Below are 21776 nucleotides of genomic sequence, written 5' to 3'. Positions count from 1 at the left end.
GATCCCCTTTATAGGTTAAAATAATTAATTTATTTATTAGTTTAAACACGTGATTTACTATTAAATTAAATAAATAATAATAAACTTTCTATAACTAGTTAATATTATATCTTAAATTAATACTAATAATAAATATAATAATAAAATATATATTAGGGGAATCACGTGACTTATAAAATATTTTATTTTTATTTTTAAATTTTATAAAATATTAAGTTTTTTAATATATTTTACATTATAATATATATTAGCTTACTAATATATATTAAGCTTACTAATATATATTATTATATAATAATATACATTATTTTTTCATATAAATTAAAAATAATAATATATTTTAAATAAAATGTGACTTTTTGACTATATTGAGTTTTGATATGTATTCACCGGCGGATACGAATGTGGGCGTGCTGATACGGTATCACAAACCCCCCCCAGCGCCTGCATGGTCCGGTTCGGAGCAGGGCGTCAGCATTTGGCGTGCACAGTCCTTGGCCGATCCTGAGCTTATCGGGCGCTAATTGCTGACATCCAGTGTCTCCGAGGTCCCAGCTCTCGCTAAGCTTGGAATGGACGTCATAGATCAGTGGCCTGAACGAAGGTATATATACCCCCAAAACTGCTCAAGAACTCTACCTCAAGCAAGCCATCTCCTCTCTCCCATTATCATCGCAAACCCTTGAAGCTCTTCAAAATGTCATTCACCCTCCACCCACCCCCAGACTCTCTCCTCGCCCGGCACCGCCAACTCTCCCCCTCAGCCGCCATCCGGGTCTCCCCCCTCTGCCTGGGCGCCATGACCTTCGGCACAGCCCACAGCGAGCGCTACGGCCACTGCACGAAGGACGACGCCTTCGCCGTGCTCGACACCTTCTACAAGAACGGCGGGAACTTCATCGACACCGCCAACGCCTACCGCGAAGGCCAGTCGGAAGAATGGCTCGGCGAGTGGATGGAAGCCCGTCAGAACAGAGACGAGATCGTCCTGGCGACGAAGTACACGACGCCGTGGCAGACACATCGCAAGTCAAAACTGCAGTCTAACTTCGGCGGGAATAACGTCAAGAGCATGAGACTTGCCCTCGATGCGTCGCTGCAGCGACTCAAGACAGCCTATGTTGATCTGTACTATGTCCACTGGTGGGATTACAGCACCAGTATCCCCGAGCTCATGCACGCGCTTAACGACCTCGTTGTTGCCGGGAAGGTGCTGTACCTCGGTATCTCGGATACGCCGGCGTGGGTGGTGTCCAAGGCGAACGAGTACGCAAGGCAGAAAGGGCTGCGGCAGTTCGTGGTGTACCAGGGGATGTGGAACGCGACGATGCGGGACTTCGAGCGGGATATCCTGCCTATGTGTCGCGATGAGGGGATGGGGTTATGTCCGTATGGTGTTCTCAACCAAGGCCGGTTCCAGACGGAAGAAGGATTCAAGGCGCGCGAGAAGCAACATGACGGACGGAACTTCATCCCCACGAGCCAGCGCGACAAGGATGTCTCGGCTGTTCTTGAGAGAATCGCGAAGAAGAAGGACGTTGAGCTCCTTCATGTTGCGCTCGCGTATGTCATGGACAAGGCGCCGTATGTGTTTCCGATTGTTGGGGCGCGGAAAGTCTCGCATATCGAGGGGAGTATTGCGGGCATTGGGGTTACGTTGACCGAGGAGGAGATTGCGCAGATTGAGGACGCCTACGAGTTTGACTTTGGGTTTCCTCATAGCTTCCTTAGTGGGACGTTGTTTACCCAGGAGAAGTCGAGGGGCGCGGATGGGCCGGGGGATTGCTGGATGGTCAAGCAGCTGGGGAGCTTTGACTGGGTTGAGAGGCCAAAGGCCATTCGGCCGGGAAAGTAGAGTGTGTGGTATAGGAATAGGTGTTAGTAAAGGCAATGAACATGGTGAGACTAACAGGACTTTGCTTATCTCTTCTCGTTGTAGAGCGGTATGATATCGTAGGCCTTGCTTTAATGAACCATCACGCCCTCTTCTTCCTAATAGGAGACTGCGTTCGGGACATGGGATGATATTTAGTGGCTCGCATGCGTGGATTTAATAGTAGGTTATCAAGCAGAGGAAGCAGAAACTGACAGCTCGGATATCTTTCAGTCTATATAAGCACGCATCTTGTTTCTCGCTATGGCCCTTCTTTCTAAGTACCTGCTCTTCAACAGTTTCGCTGTTCACCTCAGAGGACCTTGAAAGCTTACTTACTCTTCCCAAGCTCAGGGAGGTTAATACCCGCATGGCTAGCGCACAGTTTGCACCGGTTCGAGGAGAAGGGAGGAACAAGGGAGGGCTGTTATACTTTCAAGCTGTCTGTCCAACAGGGCATCCTTGGCTACCCAGATTCAAATCTTTTGCAGCACTTCCTGTGACCGAGGCTTTAACGCTGCATCCATTGGATGACTTGAAGACCTTATTTGTTTTGCTTACTCGAAGCTCAGAAAGACGTTCTCGACAGATCGGTCTCCTCCCGGGGGCTTCGTGGACTGATCCTCGCCCAGCTCATTCACTTTCTCATCTTCTTTTAGGGCTACGTACCTATGCCAGAGCCATGGATCCAGACAGGCAGCGGTAATAGGTCAGGCCAGTTCTATACTCCCGACCTTCTACCTCATTCACTGCAATAGGGACCATTCTTCGTATTCACCACTCCTCATCTTCTGCTCCTCTTCTCTAATCTCCCTATATTAATTCTTCTTCCTTACCCACTCCGTCAAAATGCCATATCTCCACCAAACCTTCTCATCATCCTCATCCCCTTTCATGAACCCTCCAACTCGAACTCTCCCACATGGAAACCACCATGTCGAACCCCATCCAAACAACCCTAGCAACATACCTGTTCACCCGCCTCAACCAGCTGGGAATCCACACAGTCCACGGCGTCCCCGGCGACTTCAACATCCCAATGCTCGGCTTCATCAAACCGGCAGGCCTGCACTTCGTTGAAAGCACCACCGAGCTCAACGCCGCCTACGCAGCAGACGCCTACGCCCGAGTCCGCGGCGTCTCAGCCCTGATAACCTCCTACAGCGAAGGCGACCCAACAGCCATACCAGCCATCTCCCGCGCCTACGCAGACAGCGTACCCCTAATCCTGATAGCGGGTGTGCCCACTATCTCATCGCAAATGAAAACGCCCAGTCCAAAGGACTCAATCCCGCGGCCTGACTCGTGGTGTACGCGCTCAATCTCGAGCATCAGCAGCCACGGCCCCGAGAACGAGGATGCAGATGCAGAGCAAGAAGCAGAACCAGGCAAACACGACTTCCGCCGCTTCGCGCAGCTCTACAAGCCCGTGACCGCCGCCCAAGCAAGCCTGTTCTTCCGCTGCGCCGCCGCAAAGGAAATCGACCGCGTGCTGGAGATGTGTATCCGGAGCTCTCAGCCCGTCTACATCGAGGTTCCCGTCGATATGCTCGGCATGAAAATCAACTCCTATAGTCTGGACCGGCCCATCAACACGCAGGAGCGCTGCAACCGGCCGCACCATGAACGGTCCCTCGTGCAAAAGACAGTGGACCTTCTCTTGAACGCTACGAAACCGCTTATCATCATCGACGCTCTGACTGGCCGCTTCGATCTCGCGAACGAGGCAGCCGAGCTGGTTAGACTGTCTGGGTGGCCGGTGTTCGCGACACAAGCGGGCAAGGGGTGCATTGACGAGACGCTCCCCAGCTTCGTTGGCATCTACCCCGGGCCAAACGGAGAGGGAGAACTGAGGGTTGCTTCAGCGCACAATAGCGACTGGGCGTTTGCGCGCAGCTACCTGAGCGAGGCAAACCTGGTCATCCGCTTCGGGGCGCCCGAGTCTGCCATCGGCGCTGAATCCAGCCCGTTGCCGTGTCTGTCTGGTCCGGATCCACGACGCACACTCGACATCAGTAGGCGGCGGATCCGCTTCCCTGGAGACCCGTCACAATGTACGAGCTGCGAGCCGCCGAATACAAAGGATATCCTGAGGGGTGTGCTGGATAAGCTCGTCGAGTCCCGCCACCATATCCTCCTCTACCCGCATCCCATGCCTCTGTTCGCGAACTCCCAGGACCGGTTAAGGGCGCTGATACCCGTTTGCCCGGATGCTCTGATTGACGGGGAGACATTCTGGCCGGAGATCTCGCATTTCCTGAAAGAGAACGACGTTATCGTCACGGAGACTGGAAATGGAACCGGGTCTTATACGCCGACCGGTGCAGGTACTCCATCAAAAACGAAGAATATACTGGCAGGTGCAAACGACCTCATCCTCCCCGCCAACACGAACATGATAACCACCTCTGCTAGATGCGGCCTCGCAGCATCCATCGGCGTCTCCCGCGCATCAAGGGACCGATACAGCCAGAACTGCGGCGAAACCCCACGCAGCCGGACAATCCTCTTCATCGACAACCGCAGCTTCAAGAAATCAGCACCGGCGCTGCAGGCCATCTTCAGGAATAAGCTGAATCTCGTGATCTTCCTCCTCAACCGCACGAAAACACACTCGAATACAAACTCGAATACAAGCTCAACGGATACCGAGGCAGATCTATCTCCCACACTCCCAAGCAGCGCGTACAACACCAAGAAAAACACCAACCGCGAAGCCTCTATCCACGGCACATCAGCCAGCCGCGGCAACCCAATCGTGCTCACCCAAGACATTCCGCAAGCGCAAAACCAGACCTGCGCACTGAAGGTCCTCGACGCCGTTCTATCCAGCGGTGCGCCGAAGCGCGATCCCTTGTACCCGGTTACCACGCGGAAAGCTGCGACATGGGGACAGCTGAAGCACGTTATTTCTGACGGGAGAATAGCGTCCGGACGCGGGTTCTCTCTAATCGACGTGTCAGTGTGTATGCCTTGCGACTTTGGCGTGCACCTGCAGCTGCAGGAGAGCCAGAGCGCCACCAGCCAGAACAGCCGCGACAGCCAGTATGAGATGCGGTATGCGGATGCGACGAACTGGCCGTTACCTGTGGCAGTGTGGCAGGAGTTCGCGCGGAATCCGTTTCTCAGCTCGGTTGGGGGAGATCGCGCGACGTGCCGGGGGTTGTCTAGGGCGGTCCAGGGACACGACTGGGAACCTGCGGCTGTCTGGGCTGCGGCTCCACTGCAGGATTCAGGTCACACTGGCAGCTCCGCTGGGGAATCGATGGTGGATGTCGTCCAAGACTCCATTCTGGGATCTATTGAGGAGCTTGAAAGTTTTCTCGAGGAGCATATGAAGGCGTCGAGTCGGGAAACCTTACCCATCGAACAAGCCCAGGCGACCGGTATTGAAGAACGCATCCAGCATCCACTTCACGTTCGGAAACCCGGCACCAAAGCTCTCGGAATCCAAGACCAAAAACAAAAACAAAACAATGACGAGATATCCGTTTGCCCGCCGCAATCCAACCCACAAGTCCCCGCAAAACCCAGTTCCCTGTCTCCCCATTTACTGAGACCTCCAAATCGGCCGAATACAGCCCAAAAGAAGAGAAGAGTGCCTCCGTGCCTCTTTTCCTTCACCCGGTGCTTCAAGAAAGAGCTCTGCCCTCAAGTGTCCCCGCCAGAAGAATCTCGGGAGATATCGGCCTGGGACACGGACTCTTCAGTCTCGGAGCACCCGGAGCCCAGGCCTGCGCCGCGCCTTCAGCCTAAGGCCCAGCGTGATTTGTTGCTGGGGGATCTTTGTGGGTGGTCGTGGAGGTTCGGGAAGCGGCGGGCGACGGATTGAGTCTATGGTGCTGTACGCATGCATTATGGGCATGAGTCTTGGAAGTGATTAGATATTAGGATTATCGGTGTGATGTCTCCCTAAAAGTAACACAAAGATGAAGAAGAAGATGAAGATGCGATAGAGAGAAAGGCAGATTGTGCTCTGGATACCCCGTCTGCAGCTGGGCTGGGACTAATTCTATCATGTATGTAACGAACTATTGTACCTAATGTATTTACAAATGAAGTTAAATGCTGCCTTTCGTGTTCTACCTAGTAGTAGCGTAACCTGGGTTAGTGAGGTGAGCTTTGCTGGAAGGAGTTGCCTGAGGCCCGGGAGTTAGGGCTACAGTTTGATATGACCAAGCATAAAATAAATCCCAGGAGCACTAACATAGTCTCTCTATCTTAGTTAAGAACTGGAAAGTTAAAGACAAACGTTCCAAGATGCACTTTATTACAGCACATATATCTTAGGATTAAGTATATTCCAGGATAAAACGCCTTCAATTTATTGATGTCAGACGTGTCTAGATACAGTGCTAGCGAATAACAACCTTCTTCTCTCCCTTCTTGTTCGCCATGAAATTGTCGATACAGACTCCCACAATCCTGTAATCTCCCACCGGGTGATTCCTGCATATCAGCAAGTTCCCCGAGCCCCCCGTCTGCACAAAGCCGTCTTCCTGAACATACCCGCCAGTCTGGATATATCCATAGTCTCTCATCACGTCGGGTGCAGCATGGCTAAAGTCGTCCCTCACAATAGCTCTGCCTCGAGGCCAGGCTTCGGGTTGAGACACCACCACCGCCTTGTCCTTCTTGGTGCTCCGACAGCTAGACGCATAGTCGCGGTGAGCGTGGACGTCGCCTTCAAACGCGACAATGTGGAATCCCTTGCCCACGTCGCCCGGCTGTATCAATCCCACGCCGTCCTGCAGAATGATGCGGTTGTCCCTGTCCAGCCCGACCGAGATCTTGCCGAGGAAGCCCCCCTGCACCGCGATCAGGCCTTCCACGACAAAGTAGAACGGCGCAACGATGGTGCATCCACACTCGATCCGGACCTCGCACGAGATGTCGGCCGTGGCGTCGTTGTACAGACGCGATTGGCAGTCCCGGATCGCTTGCAGGTGGTACCTCGCCGAGTGGTTGTGCGCCCGGATGTACTCCAGCATGGGATTTTCCCAGGGGGTGCCGCTCACGCATCTGTCGATCCAGCCGGCGGGTTTGGCGTTGGGGTCGGATACGTGCCACCTTGGTTGCAGCTTTTCCAGCAGCCTGCGTCGGTACTCGACGAGGTTTCCGGCGGGATCGAACAGGGCTCCCAGGATGGTCGAAACCTGCACCAGGGTCCGACCGGTTTCATCCCCGACAACGGTCCTCGCTTTCTCGGATACCGGAATGAGCTCGGACTTGAAGGTCGAGATCTTGACCTTTTTGCCGGCGTTGCAGCCGCGGAAGACAAAGGTGAAGCCTGCGTTCTTGGCCTGCTGTTCCGGCCGGAATCGGATGTACGGTCGTGGTGTCCCCTGGAGGCCAGTGATCGCGAGCGTCTTGACTCGGCCCTTCTGCGTCAGAAACCCTAGGTCGACGACACCCGCGAAGAGGTCGGTGGTTCTGATGCGCTTGGGGTTCGCGGTCACAGGGATCCAGTCCCACTCGCCTCGATTCCCGCTCGTGATCGCCAGACGGGTCCAGGCGCGCTCGGTTCTCAGGGACAACTGCTTGAAGAAGGCAAAGGCGATGGGCTCGATCTCCTCGCTCTCGCCCCTGCCTGGTAGGTGCTTGATCTCCTCCTCAGTAAACAGGCCGCTGAACACGCCCAGGAGACCATAGAAGATATCGGCGCGCTTTTCGCACCGGCGCGGCCAGATGGAGATGGCGGAAAAGACGTTGCAGATCCCCTTGTAGTTGTCCTGCCACCAGTACGGCCCGCCCGCAATGATGTCCGTCCGCGCCGAGTTGATGCCCTGGACCTGCGTGCGCAGAAAAGTGAGCTCGAGGAGATCCTCCTGGATGACCTGCAGAATGGCGTTGACGCCCGTGGTATTGAGCTTTCGGCACTCGTCGATCCAGTCGCGGAGCTTGACGGCCTTGTCGCTGGCGTCGATGGCCAGGTCCATCCAGGTGCCGAACTGCCCGATGCACTTCATGTCCTCCGGATTGACACCCCACATGGTGATATTCTTGCCCAGCAGCATCTCCTGGAATGTCCAGACGCGGGAGAAGTACAGATTGCGGAACAGCGACCGCACGTGGCTGACGCATGTCGCATAGCAGTTCAAGATACCTGGCTCGACGGCCGCGGCCTTGACGGCTCCTTGCGTCATGCGGAAGAGCCACGGCGCTTCTGCCCAGTCCGACAGCTCTCTGGTCACGTTGGGGCCCAGCAGGGCATCGGTTGCACGCGCGGCGCCGACCATGTGGTGCAGGATGTGGTCGAGGAACTTCAGGTCGTCGACGATGGTTTGGGGATCCCAGACGGGGTTGTGGATCAGGCTGGGGGATCCGAAGGCCTCATGTGCTGGTGTGTCGTTTTCGGATTCCGCGGCCTCCTCCTCCTCCTCCTCCTCTTCGACGTCATGGGCACTGGCGATGTCATCCATGTTGACGACGATGTGGCACGTCTCCGCGCTCTTGTAGTACTCGTACATGCGACTGACCTCGGCTGACTTCTCAGCCTTATTCTCCTGATCGAAGCAGACGCAGTCTGTCCATAAGTAATCGATATCGGCTTCTTCCATCAGCCGCAGTACCTCCTTCAACTTGGACTTCCGGATATTCACTTTCCAATCGACGCCTGGGAGACCGTGCCAGTCCTCGCTTGGTTCCGCACAGCTCCATGGCTTCGCCTTCCTGCCGTAATGATACGAGACGATGTCGAACTGCTGGACGCCGAGTTTGCGGGGATCGTCGACAAAGAATCTGGTGGCTTTGTGAGGTTGACCAGCGCTGTCAGTCACCCATGTAACATTGCGGCAGATGACCCTCAGTGGTAGAACGGCAGGCATCACAGATGTTGTTTGTTGTGGTGGCATTTATAGGTGATGAGGGTGAGGATCGGTTGGTGAGGAATGTGGAAGACACCCCGTCTCCTTTAAAGAGCCAAATCTTCATTCATTTCCTCTCGTCTCTAGGTGGTAATGAGGTGGTAATTAGGGTCAGAAATGGCTCAAACAAAAGCACATCATTCGCGCTCAACGCGCCGACCTCGTTCAGCTGCACTCGGCCTGGGCTTGGCTGTACCAAGTGGCGCATAATTGCAACCCCGGACAAGGCTTTCAAGTTTCAGGATGCAGAGAACTGGGGTGTCTCCTTCCCATGTTTCAGAATACGACCCACGCTGTGGTTGGTCACTCCGCGAGACCCATGGGCAACGCAGCGGCTGAAGGGCTCCAATCGACGACTCGAACCCATACTCTGGTCTAAAGCCAGGAGGTTCAAAGCTTGGCCATTGATGGGTCCGATGGTAGAGGCTACTGAACAAATTCTAGTCTGATCGGAAGGGTTGGGGCACCATAGGTAGGTGAGCGGGCTAGATTGTCCTTTGACAACTGAAAGGTCTTTTGTGAGTATCAAGATGATGCCCTCTTTGTAGGGGCCGCTCCAGCGCATTTTCTACAAAAGTCAGGTATTATTCTAAATAAGCATCAGCCATTGACCAAAGCCTCAAGAATGACACCTAGGGATGTTCGTCGATGGCTGATATAAAAGCCATCAAGTGAGCACGGACCAGGAAGCCTAGTGCCAATGCCCATATTGCGTTGCGATTTGTAGAATCCCAATCTATACTTTCTGACTGTGCCGGCCAGACACGAATTTATTGTTATATCAGGTCATCAACGAACCCCGTCATCCGTAAACACATTGCACAATAGGGCCTTAGCCCCAGATAGCCTTATACATGACGAGGGCAGACGTCAGTTGATTACAGGGAGTATGTACAATCCCGTTAACGACCTGGGAGTCTCTCGCTCCGGTGGACCAATGCAATCCCAATCCTCTCAACTCATTCAGACTATATTACCCGCCTGCACTCCATCCCCACCGAAATAATCAGTGATCAAACAACAGCACCACCCGCAGTCTCATTAACAGGCACAAAGACCAGCCCCAGCACAGGCCCATCATCCGTCCCATTCCCCGCCAGCTGAACCGTATTATTCGCATCGCTCCCATCCACCGGGTACCAGCGCGGTCCAGACTCAAACTCCTGGTCGGGAGAGAAGATGCGCGTCACGCAGTACAAGAAGTCCGCGGGGATCTATACGCCGATATCCATTAGCCTTAATCTCTTGGTGTATGTAAGCGGCGAGGAAACGTACCTCGTCATCATTCGCCCCATACGGTGTACACCGCGTAGCCTCGTTGTCATCCGGTTCCTCGATACTAATCACTTGTCCATCGGGAAGAATGCGGAGGAAATCGCCATCCGCCGTGCTGATGAAGCCGCCTGCGTTCTCGAGGATCGCGCAGGCTGGGGCGTCGTTGAGGTCGAGATAGCCAGTGTCGTTTAGACAGCCTACCGCGGTGGCGTTGGGGTAGGAGGGCCAGTCTTCCTGGGCGTAGGCTTGGATTGTGCCGTTGGTCGAGGGGGTTGGTTCGGGGTCGTCCTGGGAAAGGGCCGGCGAGGCGAAGAGGAGGCCGATGCTGATGAGGGTGGATAGGAGCTGCATCTTGGAGATGAGTTTGTGACGATTTCAATGGCAGAGTATGTTACAAGAAGAGAATGAGTGGTATCTAACCAGGGTTACGGGTTCGCGGCCTGGCCTGTGCCTCTATTTATGTTTCCTCGCCTTGGTTACTCGTCTAATTGATGTTTCTCGTTTGCGGAGTATATTCACGCCACCAGGGTCAGCTTTGAGAGAATAATAAGCCGTATGTCCTAGATTTGCTTGTTTTGTTCTTGGTACTACGTTGCGCTTGGCCACTAAGGCCTCCCCTTTCGATCCTCGGTGTGATTGTGTGGAACCTCATAATAAATCACACTCGAATTTCGGAAAAGCAAGCCACTTACCTAGGATGGTCCCCTTCATTTGGAGATTCCGGAATGACACTGTATGACGTTATGTAGTACTTGACTATTATGACTTGAGTCTGTGCTCTATCTGCCGAGGTCACGATCAGATGGCATATAGACTCGAGAGTCATAAACGCAGATCTTCCTGATTTCAGGAGAAGATTAAGTTCAGTAGGATCCAAGCACTGCCTGATCTCGCTTCTATGTTGTGCTCCAGCTTGGTTATTCATGCTATTCCCCTCCCCTGGTCTTGGAGGGCCCAGTCTCGTTGGCGGTAGACGGTGATGATCCCGTCCGAGCGGTCGGCTTGAGCCAGGGCTGGGACGGTGAAGGATATGGCGGCTAGGCCTGTGGTTAGGAGGGCAGAAAGGTGCATCCTTGTTGCGGGTATGGGCGAAGGGAGACAGTGGGCAGACTGGATGGACTGCCCTGCGATTCGAAGTGGGCGTTCACTGGACTGGGGTTCGGTATACTTTACTCATCTTGAGATGTGAGCCTTTTTGCTCATTTCTCCCTCTGTTAAGGTTCCCTTTTCACTGTCGCGGAGTGAACATACTCCGATGGTTCTCACAAAGCAATCTGCAGACTGGTAGCTATTGTCTTGTTGGTGCTACTGAGGCTGAGAACCAGCCAGTAGAGCATCTTCCGAGCTGTTCTTGCCATGCTGTCACTTGCATATAGCAGTTACCCCCCCACCCGGAACAATCGGCACGAAAGAGCAAGCATTACAATGGGTTTTGCTGGCTGGTCAACTGTCCAATGATGCTGGCCATGGATTATTCATATGTACCCCTGCAATTCATTTTGTAATTCGAATGCTTGTTCTTCCGGAGTTTCTAATACTTCGAGCTTGTCCAAATCATGCATAGAACAAAGAACAGGAGATTACCATATTTAGGGTACTTTTCAGGCCATGGAGCGGAGGATACCGCAGTCATCGCAATCTCTCCGACATGACCCGACCTCGTCTGCATTTGCTGAATATGGTTTAAACCAGCTGTCAATCTGCAGTACTGACCAGCTTATCCCTGCAGAACAAAATCTGGGTATTGGCAATGCCCAGTCAGAATAGTGCACTCATGTACCTGCACCCAAACACCAGAAGCCATCTGAGTCTGCCGAGGAGTCCCACATCGGGAGGAGGAGACAAGAATAATCCGGTCAAGCGCGCTGTTTCCGTCATTAAAGTTGGTATGTAGGTCAGTGGACGCTTCAACAATAGTAGCACAAAGATAGTTGACAAAAAACACATGCAACGGGCGGCGGCACCCGTAACATTGGCGAGTGTGGGCAGCCCGAGGGACCTACCTAGGTAGATTAGTTAAGGCTTCCCACTCTAGATACATCCTACAACATGGTACCAGTCGTCTGGCGAATTCATTGAAATCCTTCGCTTGACTGCCCTTCATGGCACTACAGCCCTTGGCTTTTTAAATTATTGTTAATCCTCTACTGTCTTGCACATATTAACTATGAGCCTGAGGAAAATAGCCTTGGAAAGACGTTCAACATGGCGCAGTCCACAGAATTATGACATCCTGACCAGGCTACCGCGGTTGACGCTTGATTGAGTTTGTAGGGCTGCAGGAAAACTCTGCACCAGCTACCATGGACATTACATGACTGGACAAAGCCAAGGTAAGCTGGAGGTAAAGAGACAGCAGCCCGTAAAGATATCGTAGACCGGGGTCTTAATTATCCATAACACCAACAGCTAGGTTAACCTTTCTCTTTCATATTGATGATAAACCCCTACACCAAAAGAATTCCATCAAATGTTGCGCCCCCAGAACTAAACCATGATGACAACAGCCATCTAGTGCATTCAGTACTCCACAGGCAAGCTCCCCAGACACATATAATCCTTCGCAACAACAACACGAACTTTGGCCGGATTGGTAAACACCCTCCCACCGGTATAGACCAGTCCGAAAAATTCCTCGTAGCATTCGGCAGCGACCCTCTCTGCGCTCGCAGCGATCTCCTTGTTGGTGATTCCGATGACGGCGTCTTTGTTCTGCAAGCGCCAAGCACCAAGTCAGTATATAGCAAGTTGGAGGCTTTCTCTCGGGCTCAACACCCAACACTCCAAACTGCACGAGACATATAGTAAGAACGCGATGGGGATGGACGTACATCATTGCACACCCACACTGCAGCCCCTCCAATACAGATGGCACGCGCGCAAGTCGAGGGGTCGAGGGAGAGGACCGTGTCATTTCTAGGATCGTTGAGACGTTGGATGAGTGGAGCCGAGAGGACTTTGTGCTCGTTGGGATAGCAGTATATGCTGCGCTGTCGAGGCGTCCGTTAGTATAGTAGGATTGAGACAAGCCCGGCCTTGGGTAGATAACGTACGTAAGGAGGGTCGTGGAAGAGAGCAGGAGCCTTTTGAATGGTGCTGCACAGAGCCAGGCTGGCGAAAAGGAGGAGACGGAGCATGTTGGCTTATGCGATCGCACGGTTCGACGACGTGGTGGTTTAGGGCTGAGTATGAGAGGATGGAATCAGAGATGGGAATAGGAAAGACTGATGGAGATTAGAGAAAAATTCAGGTTCAGATGGCTTTGTATGTTGCCCCAACATATGTTCTGGAGTGTCTATGGTACCTTTGTGGTGAATGAGCTGTCAACCAGGCCTTGTGTCATTCACTGTGGGTGGTTTGCTGCATCAAACCAGATAACTTCGTCAACATGACCGGCCATCTTTCTTGCCCTGCTCCGAAGGCAGATGAAAGAATGATAAGATTCGCAGATCAACAAAACCATATCAGCCTCATTTTCCATAAGAAATGATGTTTTGGTATTGAGCCTGAAGCAGACCACTTTCGGGCACCGACTCGACCAGAACTTGATTCTCTCTGTATCAATTCCAGCTGACTCAACTCAGTTGTTCATTACCAGCCTTGCCATTTTATCCAAAGAGATACCTGGCCATGATTCCTACTGCTGTGGTGCGACGCCGGGTTCTATGAAACCGTTGCCTGATGAACGAGATTATCTACTCTATGGCCAAAGATCCGTTATTTCCGAGACTACCTTATAGCGACATGTTGCCCAGAAAGCGCCAGCAAAGGACATTGATCCAGCCTCCTCAACGTCGTGGTCGAACTGGGATGCGGCAGTTGTTCATCGAGCCCATCGAGTATTAACTTACTCACCCTTGCCATTGCAAACTATACGAGGTCATGGATGAGTAGCAGGGCCTTCACCAAAACAGTCGCGGATATATCTCGACCTAGGTAGGGCAATTATCCAACGGGATCGCATCCGATGGCGGGGAGAAGCCGGGGTACGGAGTATATAACCGGGCCATAAAGCCTTTTCCCCGCATTCTGAGTAACCGCGGCTTCTGGCTTACCGAGTGAGACCCCCTCGTCTCCAACATCAGATAATTGACTGACATCACTGTAGAGCAGTATAACAAAGTCATTGGAAAATGCTCGTCGCGCAGTCTACACGGATAGCAGGCCGTCGAGTCTTGACCAGCCGAACCACCATCCTGCAACCCTTATCCCACATCCTCAACCCGAACCTCAAGAATAATAGCCATACCACCAACCACACGAAACGAACCATGTCCACTCACCCAAACACCCGAACCCAAAACCTCGTCAACTGGGCCAGTGCCCTGCAATACACCGACCTCCCCGCCCCCGTAATCGCCCGCACAAAAGACTTCTTCGCTGACACGCTCGCCTGCGCCGTCGCGGGGCGCGAGCACATCGCCGTGCAGTCAATGCTGCACTACGCGAAGCAAATGGGCCCGACGACCGGAAAATGCGAGCTGATCGGGTTTCCCGATGTCAAGACGAGTCCCGCATTCGCAGCGCTGGTGAATGGCGGCGCGGCGCATGTTGTCGAGCAGGATGATTTGCATAATCGGAGTATGATGCATCCGGTACGCCAACCTACCACCGGACCTTGATATAGTGTTTCTGCTGGGCGTTCTGACGACCCACTGCAGGCAACGATCATCTACCCAACGGCCCTAGCCGTATCCCAGGACGTCGGCGCGTCAGGGCAAGAATTCATAACGGCGTGCGTGGTCGGATACGAATTCGCCTGCCGGGCGGGGGAGTATCTCGGCAAAGCGCATTACGAGGTCTACACACCTCCCGTCCCCGGGCCCCTTCTCCCTTGCGCCCTTTTTGCTAACGCCGTGTAGAAATTCCACACAACAGCCACAACCGGCATCCTCGGCGCAGCCGCAACAACAGCCCACCTGCTCAAACTCCGCCCGTCCCAATTCCTCTCAGCCATCGGAACAGCGGGTACACAGGCCGCCGGGCTGTGGCAGTTCTTGTTGGACGCGACGCACTCAAAGCAAGTGCATACCGCGCAGGCTTGTGCGGGGGGTGTATTCTCGGCCTACACGGCGGCAAGCGGACTCCTAGGGACGGGGGATATCCTGGAGGGGGAGCGGGGGATGGGCGCTACGCTGGGGAATCTAGTTACCACCCCTGAAGCGATTGATCGCGATCTCGGAAGGAAGTGGTCGATTCTGGAAAGCAGCTTTAAATGGCACGCGAGCTGTCGACACACGCACCCCTCCGCCGACGCGCTGATTGCGCTGATGGCTGATGAGAAGGTACATTACGCCGATATCGAGAGCGTCACGGCGTACACGTATAAAGCGGCGCTTGATGTGCTGGGACTCAGCGGGGAAGGGAAAACGGTGCACCAGAGTAAATTCAGCATGGGGTTTGTGCTGGCTGTTGCGGCGAAGAGGGGGAGTGCGGGGCTGACGGATTTTACGGAGGAGGCGCTTGCTGATACTGAGTTGAGGGAGTTGCAGGGGAGAGTGAGCATGGTGCTTGATGAGGAGATTGATGCTGCGTTTCCGGAGAAGTGGCTTGGGCGGGTGGAGGTGAGGACGAAGGATGGGAGGGTTTTGAGTAGGACGGTGCATGTTGTGAAGGGGGATCCAGGGTGGACTTTGACGAGGTATGTTGCAATGGTTTTTGATCGGGCTTGGAGAATATTGCTAACGGTGGAATAGGGAGGAGATTGAGAGCAAGGCTCTTGCGTTGGCTGAATATGGGCATGTTAAGGATATGAATGCGTTCAAGGATGCGATCCAGCGGATCTGGCGGCTGGAGGAGCAGGATAAGATTGAGAAGTTCTCCTTCGCCTAAGCGAGGCCGGACATGTTTATCCATGGATTACCTTTGACATGACCTTGAGACTTCCAAGGTTCATGAATTTGACTTCGAGCCCAAGGCTTTTCAGGAGAGCCCTAAGATTCCACGTCAAATAGGCGCCAACCATCAATACTCTAAAGCAGGCAACAGCGATCGCTGTCATATTTTCTGCCCTTCCTTCCATTTCAGGAATCTGTTGGTAGCTTGAGACCCTGCTTAAGTTGGAGTTTACAAGCCGTACTCAAGGTAATCAGGTATGACCTATCCCTGTTTTCAAAGGGGTGGACATTGCACCATCCATGTCAAGGAAAACACCCACATTGGTGATTTCTAGGGCAACGACAAACACGTGCGATGGTGTCCGCCAACAGCCTTTGCAGCTCTGGCCAGCTTCTGCTTGTGCATCTCCCCATTTACATCCAATGCCTTTTGTTTGACGTATCTTGCCGAACGGGTTCCCGACGGAATCAGCCAGTTCACACAACGCGATGAAAGTCATGAGAACCCGTTCGCTGCTGCCTGGAGGCGCTGGATTGACGATGTTCCTACAGAGCAAGCTGCGATTCGAGCCGGGGTTCTCCGAGAGTTCAAGCCACCCAAGGTTGGAGGCAACTCAAACAAGAATGCGGATGCCTGGTTTCATCTCCACGCCTTTCTGTTGCAGACGAGCAGGCAGTGCAGTTTCGCCCAAGATGCGGTCTCCGCGGGGAGCGCAATGGCCATCGTACGGCGACTGAGCCGTTGGGTCGAGGCGATGAAGGCGGCTGCCTACACATCATGGGGCCGTTCAAGGGACAGCCCTTGATATTTATCGCGATTGATGAGGTTCCCTGGCTTCTCTCACATTTGTGCGACCTGTCATAGGCCAGGGCGTGTAAAGGATTACGTACTGGGTCGCAAGCAACGAGGCTTGGATTGCTAAGGACGCCCCACGTCTTGGCTCTGGGGTTGACTTGGCAAGACAGTATGTTCACTATGTTGCGTACTGGGTAAGTTACTAGCTCCTAGATGTTGACCTGTGCTCTTGTCCAAGTCTTGAGAATTGACGCGTGGTATTGCTCAATAACGTGGTTGGTTGAGTTTCCAGTTAAACCCCTGACTGTCAAACTGTCCATCGCAATGGCCAGCTGGGAAGATGGAGGTTTCCTATTGGCCCCGAGTGCGAGACAAGATCGGCAGCCTTTGAGCCTAAAATTGGCCGGTCCAGTGAGGGTCCCTGGGAGTGGAAGCCCCTAACCAGAGTGAGAGTCCACTGCCCAGCCGCGCCCGTGAAGAACCCTGAATCTTTCCCTGCAGTCAGAATGTTATTGCGGCTTGTGGTTCCTTGGTGCCACACGTCACCCTGCATCGCCGTTGGAGTTGGAGAAGTCTGCTGTTATCATGCTGCCTAGACAAGACACAGCCAACGCCCTGAGGCAGCTCTGAGGCAGGACACGGCTCTCACAGCCATGAAACCGTAGGGATCGCCCGCGCACGCCAATCACATTTTACCCTCACGACCAGGCTATGCCCTGTCGAGCATACAGCATACGTACTCCTGGATTGCGAATTGCGACAGAGCCTCTAGCGCCAAGGTTGGGGCCGAATACCTGGCAAGCTTAAGATTGAATGTTGAGATCCCCATCCACCTACTCCATCCTGGCGGCGCTAGTCCAGGCTCATGCTTAACGACAGCACAGCCAGGGGATGGACAGATGGGTCGAAACAAATGAGCGACTGGAGCTTCCAAGCCAAAGTACTTGAGAGCTCCATCTCCCTGTTGATCCTCCTGTCAACTTATTTTTCTCTGCGGGACAGACTTCGACGGACAAGATGCTACTCCCTCGACACTTTCGGCGGCTGGTAGCCGTTGCAGTTTTAGTTACAATCTTCGTCAATTGGCGCCTACTGCGACATACCCATGGACCGGCGGTGGCTGATGCGCGGGCGCAATATCCGCTGATCGCAAAGTACATCGAGGGTGGGAAGGGGAGTGGTGGTGGTGAGCCTTCTTACCCTCTATGCAACGACGAAGTAGCTAACCACTGCGCCCAACTCTGGAACAGCCTGGCACTTACCACAGACATGGACCGATGCTTCGAACACGCCCTTGATAGACATCGTCACCGCAGCGCAACTGGCCCTCAACCGCTCGAGCACCGACCCCTCGGGCCACCTGCCGCACTCGAACATCCCACGAATCATCCACCAAACCTGGAAAGACACGCGCTTTGAGACCTGGCGACCGAAATACCAGGCGAGCGTGGAGAAATGGCTGCGCGTCGTGGAGGAGGAAGACATCCCATACCTATTCTGGGACGATGCCGGCGTCGCACAATTCATGCGCGTCTTTGAGCCAGAGCTTGAGGCGGAATTCTACGGCCTCCCAAGCCCCGTCGAGCGCTCAGATGTTTTCCGCGTGCTGGTTTGCAAGTGGATTGGCGGTGTTGTACGTTCCCCAGCCCTTCTGTATACTCCAGGTCCTTGCTAACAAGTTCAGTACGTCGACATGGACACAGAACCCCTGCAATCCCCCACATCGTGGATAACCCCAACAGACCTAATCCCCTGGACGGACTTCAAAACCAGCAAACTATACCACTCAACGAAACCCGTCAACGCCATCGTCGGCATCGAAGCAGACACAAACCCGGACACCGACACCTATTGGCGCATGGGCTACTTCTTCCCCATCCAGCTGACCCAATGGGCCTTCGCATTTGCGCCGCACCACCCCGCCCTCCAACTCTTCATCGACCGCCTCCGCGAGACAATCCGCCTCGTCGCGCGCGACCAGCAGACTCTCCCGGAATCCGAACAGCAGCGCGGCACGGGGCTTGACTGGATCGACCCCGTGAACCTGACCGGCCCGATCGCGTTCACGGATAGCGTGCGCACCTATCTCGACACGAAGGCGGATCTACGCTGGAACGCGCTGACGGGGCTACACGATGACGGGAAGAGCAAGCTCGTTGAGGACGTGCTTGTCCTCCCCATTACGGGATTCAGTCCGGGCAGCGCGCGGTTTCGCAGTATGGGCTCCAAGTCCGTTACGGATTCCTCGGCGAGATTGTATCACCATGCCGAGGGGTCGTGGAGGCATTGGAGTCTAAGGGTTGAGATGGGCAAGTTCTGTCGGACGGCGTTTGGGAAGTGTAGGGACTGGTCGAAGGTGTCGAATAGGGAGAGTTGGATCTTCTGATCGACCTTTATGTTTACGACATTCTTTTATACCCTACTCTCAGTTTACGTAGTACTAGGATAATAATTATGTATGGATAGACGATAGATGCCCGAATGAAAGGACAAATTTCTTCCACTTCTCTAGAGCTTCACCTCCATGCTGCGCGACGTCGGGCGAGCTCAGGGTACCCTATCACCCAGGTCAATGTACCTAGGACAGGCAGCTGCGTAAGCGTTCCAACTACCTAGGCTTTACGATTGCTTCATTCCACGGCTACGACGCCCAGGCCAGACAATCCATGACTCCTTCCAGATCCAGTCTCTAGTCCGTGCTCTACCTCGGAGTCTAAAGTGGAGCAATACCTTATAGACGAACAAGCAATCCACATGTAGTAGAATGTTGCTGCCTTAGTCTAAGCAGCGTCTACCACTACGCCCCCACCACGGGGCAATAACGGGTCAGCACCTCGAACTCCTTGGAAATTTCAGCCTCAGTTCTAGGCACCCGTAATTCCCTAAATTCAGCCGCCGTAGGCAGCAAAAAAAAGCAGTCGGCTCGTGCTCCTGTGGCGGCCTGGCCCATGCCGTGCTATTCGTTGATCAGGGTCGTGAGCTGGACCCTGAGCGGATCTCAGGTTAGCAAAAAAGGCCTGGGCGAGTCCTGAATCTAACCCGATGGATCTAGACGGTAGGCAGAAAAAAAAAAGACAACCGTGGCGCTTGTTAGGACGGATTAGGCCCGCCCCGAGCCCGAGCTTGAGCCCTAACCCGTCTTCTTAGCCTACCATACTCCCAATCCCAACTTTGAATAGAGGCTCCAGGTCAGATGTTCTTCCTATCCCCCGTGAGCTCTGGAAACCAGCAGGAAGTCCGTCTACCCCTTCTGTAATGGTGTCACTGGGAGACGGGATGTCGGGGCTTATTTATGGCTCTAGGGTTGACTCTACCATAGCCTGCCCCGGCCCTGGTTTCGTCTCCAGTTGTCTTCAGGTTGTTCCAGTCTGGTTTTTAGTAGGCCGCGGCTGATATTTCTCGATGGGGGCTATCTTATAGCACGCATTGAAAGTATCCGATGGAACCCTAGTAGGCCTGGACCTTGTTCCACTGCGATCTTGCGGTTCTTGTTAGGATGGGGGCCGAGAGTCGTGGTATGAGGCCATGTATTATATATATGTGTGGGTTTTCAAGTACAGAATATTAAAAAAAGCTTCAACCAAGTAGTATTGACTCCCGGGACAAAGGGATGATAGTCCGCCCTAATACCCTGTGACCAAAACGCCTTTTTCAGGGCACCTTTGTTTACAGTACAGAAAAAGGCCAGGTGTAAGTAGGGCCTCGAGGGCGATTAGATGTATAATTCATAAATTAAGGAAACTGTTAGAATAAAATAATTATATTAACTTGACCTTTTAACTAGCCTTGCTGTCAATGCGCAAGACCCAACTGCGCTGTGCGGGTTATTTAGCAAATGTTGTTTAAGATTATTAGGGAAGTGCAAATGGCAGTGGATTAGTGCCGCCACCAAAATAGATCTATTATTAAGTGCGATTGCAGTTCTCGGAGCCTAGAGCTGGTAGGGCTATGGAAAAGCTGATCTTCCTGCAGACCGCGCATGGGCGTCTGTCTCCGTGCCCGGGGCCCGCGTCAGGAACCCAGTTCCCGAGGAACTAATACTAGCACTAGGACGTGAAGCCCATTTCCGATGAAAGAAGAACATGTCCTGATCGTGTTTCACGGAGGCAGTCGGCTGTCCTGTGAAATAGTCGCGGGGGAGTTGCCGGAAAGTCCGGTAGCAGGGCATACAGGCAGAGACCAGGTAAACGCCGGGCTCGATAACAGTCCAGCTTGCGAATGTGACGGCCTCCCAGGTTTGATCGGCGCGCGTGTTGTGCTGGAAAAAGGCAACGCAGCAGTAGATGGCCGTGACTATTCCACTAAGCCGCTATGTTACTATAGGCCTGTCTAAGGAGACTCGAAGGTGACGGACATTTACATGCTACCCGTGAGAATAGTGGCACTTCGGCCAGCCTTTGCCTGGATGGACATCTGCAGTTTCCAGACCACAGGCTACGGCAGGAACAACATGGCGATATCGATTAGAATGTTGGGCATGCTGCCCCAGCGGTAGAATAGGGTCACGTCGATGCAGTGGCCGCCTTGGATAGTCTGGTCCCAGAAGTATGCAAGTGGGATGCACCCAAGGAGGGCAACGAAGGTACTCGTGGGCCACAACGCAGACCATCAGGGCGTAGGAGGCCATCCGGTACGGCTTTAACCAGGGGATAGAAAGGATGCGGAGATACATGATTAGCAGCATGATCCAGGGGACGGCGCACGCTGCGGAGTAGAGTATAGGGACCGCAAGGCTGATTTTGGACCACGTAACTAGAACATCAGGCTCAATTGCTTGAGCGAAGTCGAGGTGGTAGCCTAAGTGGCAGACGTGGATGCCGACTATATAGAAGGTTAGTCTAAATGATAGGATATGAGTAGAACATACCAAATGCCGCGGTGTTCAGAGCAAGGCAGCACAGGAGCCCGGGAACTGCCAGATAATCGTCTAAGCCGATGACCTCGTGGCCGATTCTAACAGAGATGAACCGCAAACCCACTGCAAGGAACTCGAGGACAGTAAATGCAATAGCAACATCGCGTAGGCGGTCCCCTGAATACTCCGCCATTCGCTCAGGTGAGATGGAGGCCTCAGAGGCTGGCATTTCAAATGGATAGTTTCCTGCCAAGGGCTATGGGATGCAGAGGCG

At 53.4% G+C, this 21776-nt stretch overlaps 8 protein-coding genes across 8 annotated transcripts; 4 read left to right on the top strand and 4 right to left on the bottom strand.

Annotated features, from left to right (window-relative positions):
- Positions 1-697: 697 nt before the first annotated feature.
- DSM5745_05118 (uncharacterized protein) lies at positions 698-1855 on the top strand (the record flags this gene model as incomplete). Its single annotated transcript, XM_026747134.1, has 1 exon — positions 698-1855. One exon carries the CDS (start codon positions 698-700, stop codon positions 1853-1855), a length of 1158 nt encoding a protein of 385 aa, XP_026604614.1.
- A 952-nt stretch (positions 1856-2807) lies between these two features.
- Positions 2808-5705, top strand: DSM5745_05117 (uncharacterized protein; the record flags this gene model as incomplete). The annotated part of the gene is made up of 1 exon (XM_026747133.1): positions 2808-5705. One exon carries the CDS (start codon positions 2808-2810, stop codon positions 5703-5705), a length of 2898 nt encoding a protein of 965 aa, XP_026604613.1.
- Positions 5706-6228: 523 nt separating this feature from the next.
- On the bottom strand, positions 6229-8700 carry DSM5745_05116 (uncharacterized protein; the record flags this gene model as incomplete). Its single annotated transcript, XM_026747132.1, has 1 exon — positions 6229-8700. One exon carries the CDS (start codon positions 8698-8700, stop codon positions 6229-6231), a length of 2472 nt encoding a protein of 823 aa, XP_026604612.1.
- Positions 8701-9752: 1052 nt separating this feature from the next.
- DSM5745_05115 (uncharacterized protein) lies at positions 9753-10365 on the bottom strand (the record flags this gene model as incomplete). Its single annotated transcript, XM_026747131.1, has 2 exons — positions 9753-9953; positions 10015-10365. The coding sequence occupies 2 exons, from the start codon at positions 10363-10365 to the stop codon at positions 9753-9755; spliced, it is 552 nt and encodes a 183-aa protein (XP_026604611.1).
- A 2169-nt stretch (positions 10366-12534) lies between these two features.
- Positions 12535-13151, bottom strand: DSM5745_05114 (uncharacterized protein; the record flags this gene model as incomplete). The annotated part of the gene is made up of 3 exons (XM_026747130.1): positions 12535-12726; positions 12846-13004; positions 13068-13151. 3 exons carry the CDS (start codon positions 13149-13151, stop codon positions 12535-12537), a joined length of 435 nt encoding a protein of 144 aa, XP_026604610.1.
- A 1134-nt stretch (positions 13152-14285) lies between these two features.
- Positions 14286-15846, top strand: DSM5745_05113 (MmgE/PrpD family protein; the record flags this gene model as incomplete). The annotated part of the gene is made up of 4 exons (XM_026747129.1): positions 14286-14609; positions 14676-14813; positions 14877-15655; positions 15711-15846. The coding sequence occupies 4 exons, from the start codon at positions 14286-14288 to the stop codon at positions 15844-15846; spliced, it is 1377 nt and encodes a 458-aa protein (XP_026604609.1).
- A 1818-nt stretch (positions 15847-17664) lies between these two features.
- On the top strand, positions 17665-19033 carry och3 (glycosyltransferase family 32 protein; the record flags this gene model as incomplete). Its single annotated transcript, XM_026747128.1, has 3 exons — positions 17665-17833; positions 17898-18280; positions 18332-19033. 3 exons carry the CDS (start codon positions 17665-17667, stop codon positions 19031-19033), a joined length of 1254 nt encoding a protein of 417 aa, XP_026604608.1.
- Positions 19034-21081: 2048 nt separating this feature from the next.
- Positions 21082-21731, bottom strand: DSM5745_05111 (uncharacterized protein; the record flags this gene model as incomplete). Its single annotated transcript, XM_026747127.1, has 3 exons — positions 21082-21180; positions 21254-21468; positions 21515-21731. The coding sequence occupies 3 exons, from the start codon at positions 21729-21731 to the stop codon at positions 21082-21084; spliced, it is 531 nt and encodes a 176-aa protein (XP_026604607.1).
- Between the last annotated feature and the right edge of the window lie 45 nt (positions 21732-21776).

This window comes from Aspergillus mulundensis, assembly GCF_003369625.1.
Source record: "Aspergillus mulundensis strain DSM 5745 chromosome Unknown scaffold_4, whole genome shotgun sequence".
In the NCBI taxonomy this organism is placed as follows: Eukaryota; Fungi; Ascomycota; class Eurotiomycetes; order Eurotiales; family Aspergillaceae; genus Aspergillus; species Aspergillus mulundensis.
This window is presented reverse-complemented; position numbering and strand designations above follow the sequence as displayed.